Genomic DNA, 2,307 nt, shown 5'->3' with positions numbered 1-2,307 from the left:
TACAAATAATAAGACGATTATTAGAGCAATTATGTGTAATAAATATTTGGACTTTCAATTACAAAACTCTCAATTATAAGCATATACTATATGATATATCCTGGAACCAACATAGAGTTGGCTCAAGTGGTAAACAGCTTGATGCCGCTTAAGGGAGGTCTCGAGTTCGAGCCTTGCCGTATGCAGAAACTCTTGTTGGGAGACTCACCCACCATAAGCAAGGTGTGCGACACGGGTCGGATCCGGATGTAGTCGGAGCTAAGCTCCGGTGAACCGGGTGTGCTATGCGTTAAAAAGAAATATGATATATCCTGGAGTGTATATACGAAGTATCATATATTGAAAATAGTGGGCAAGTACTCTTGACAACTAAAATTTGGTTGTACTGGCTTAGATCCTATACATTGCTTACAGCATAAATAAGGAATATAAATATTTGTACCACATTTTAGGTTGCTTTTACCAAATTTCATACAATTTGGATGACAAAAATTGCCCAAAAAACTGCAAATTAGCTAGAGTTTACTGAAAAGAATAACTTTAACTTTTTTCATATAATGGGTTAGCAATTTAATTAAAATATAAATACAAAGAATCATATTGGGTTGATGAATGAACAACAATTATAATATAATGTTGAATTAATAACAACTGAATTGTGTGTATCTAATGAAATTCACATGTATAAAAAAAATGTCTGGCTAATTAAAGTCATATTTGAATGATATGATAATGATAGATGATGATCAATAATGGCAGTCTATGAGCTGTGAAGCCGCGGTGAAAACCAATGTTTTCTCATTAGATGAGAAAACGAACTTGGAAGATGGATCCCTTTGGTGGTGGTGGTGGTGGTGGTGTTCATCTTCGGGAGCAGGAAGGTTAAGGTCTAAGGACAAGAGATTTCGCGTCATTTTCTCATCCTTGACATTTGGACTTGGGATGGTTGTTGTTGTTGTTGTGGTCGTACCAATAGGCCTATGCCGTCTCATGTGACCACCCAATGCCTGCCCTGAAGAAAACTCGGCTCCACATATGCCACATTCGTGCACCTTCGTCTTATTAGTATTAGTATTATTGTTAGTACTAATATTAGTTGTGTAAAGTGACGAATTGGCGATTTGTAAGGAGAGTGTTGTCCCGTCGTCTTTCAAGTGTTGATCGTATTGCTGGTGGTGGTGGTGGTGGTTATCGTTGTCGTTGTTTATAAGAGAGAAAATAACGGAGGATGATTTTTTGAGTTGGGATAAGGAGACGACGTTAAGCTTAGGCTTCTTGTGGCTAGCTCTATGTCCTCCTAGTGCTTGGAAGGAGGAAAATGACTTGTTACACGTTTTGCATTCGTATGACGTAATTCCATTACTACCCTTATGGTTGGTAATGATATTGTTGTTGTTGCTACTTTGGTTGGATCCTTGAGCAAGAAGGATTAAGCAATGAGCCATATCCTCTTCCTCCTCAGACGTAGAGCTAGAAATAGGAGCTGCCCACTCCTCGGACGTGGCAGAGTTAGCACCTCCGTCGGTGGTGGTACCAGAAGACATGGTCAAGGCTAAAGGAGACACGGGCCTTGGCCGCTTAGTCCGCTTCCCCTTAATCATCATCATCATATTGTTGTTACTGTGTTTATGAATTTCATTCTTCTCAACGACGACGTTGTTCTCCCCAATAATGGCTTCTTGTTGTTGGGCAACCATGCTCCACTTAATTACTGGCTAGGTGCTTAATTAGTTAAAATCTCCGCCACCAATTTAATCCCAACAAATTCTTGGGGGATATAGACGTTAGTTAGTTTTACAGAGAGATAGAAGGGATAGGTTTATTTATGAGAGAGAGAGAGAGAGAGAGAGTAGTGAATTGATGGGATTAGAATGAAGAAAAGAAAGTAGAGTTAGGGTATAAGTAGAGAAAGGAAAGCAAAGAAAAAGGGTAGGGTGCAAAAGGCGTTTTGTTTTGAGGATTATAATGTGAACTAGTAGCCGTGAATTTATGATGCCCTTCCAAAATAGAATATTGTTTTTTTTAGACGCGTAACAACAGATAGATGTAGACGAAATTAGATCCCAGTAGGTGGTGATGGGAATGTAGTACAAATGACACACTCCAACTCCAAATAATATACCAAGCTTTAGGATGCAATGTAAGTGTGAGGAGGAGAAGGAGAGGTGAGGGAAAGGAGTGAGATTCGGTTGGCTTTCAAGCAAACCCATTACTTCTCCTCAACGACTCCCTCTGGAAGTTTAGAGTGCAAGCCTGGAACCCCACGGTTTTTGCGCTTCAATTCTCCTACTTTTTTATTTTTTATTT

At 39.4% G+C, this 2,307-nt stretch overlaps 1 protein-coding gene across 1 annotated transcript; it reads right to left on the bottom strand.

Annotated features, from left to right (window-relative positions):
• Nucleotides 1-521: 521 nt before the first annotated feature.
• Nucleotides 522-2,026, bottom strand: LOC110792019 (zinc finger protein ZAT5-like). The gene has a single exon (XM_021996810.2). The coding sequence runs from the start codon at nucleotides 1,695-1,697 to the stop codon at nucleotides 747-749; it is 951 nt and encodes a 316-aa protein (XP_021852502.2). The 5' UTR covers nucleotides 1,698-2,026; the 3' UTR covers nucleotides 522-746.
• Nucleotides 2,027-2,307: the final 281 nt, after the last annotated feature.

This window comes from Spinacia oleracea, chromosome 5, assembly GCF_020520425.1.
Source record: "Spinacia oleracea cultivar Varoflay chromosome 5, BTI_SOV_V1, whole genome shotgun sequence".
Taxonomy (NCBI): domain Eukaryota; kingdom Viridiplantae; phylum Streptophyta; class Magnoliopsida; order Caryophyllales; family Amaranthaceae; genus Spinacia; species Spinacia oleracea.
This window is presented reverse-complemented; position numbering and strand designations above follow the sequence as displayed.

Bases quoted from the DNA above. Each gene is read 5' to 3' on its own strand.
- LOC110792019 (XM_021996810.2), bottom strand. From the start codon at position 1,697: ATGGTTGCCCAACAACAAGAAGCCATTATTGGGGAGAACAACGTCGTC.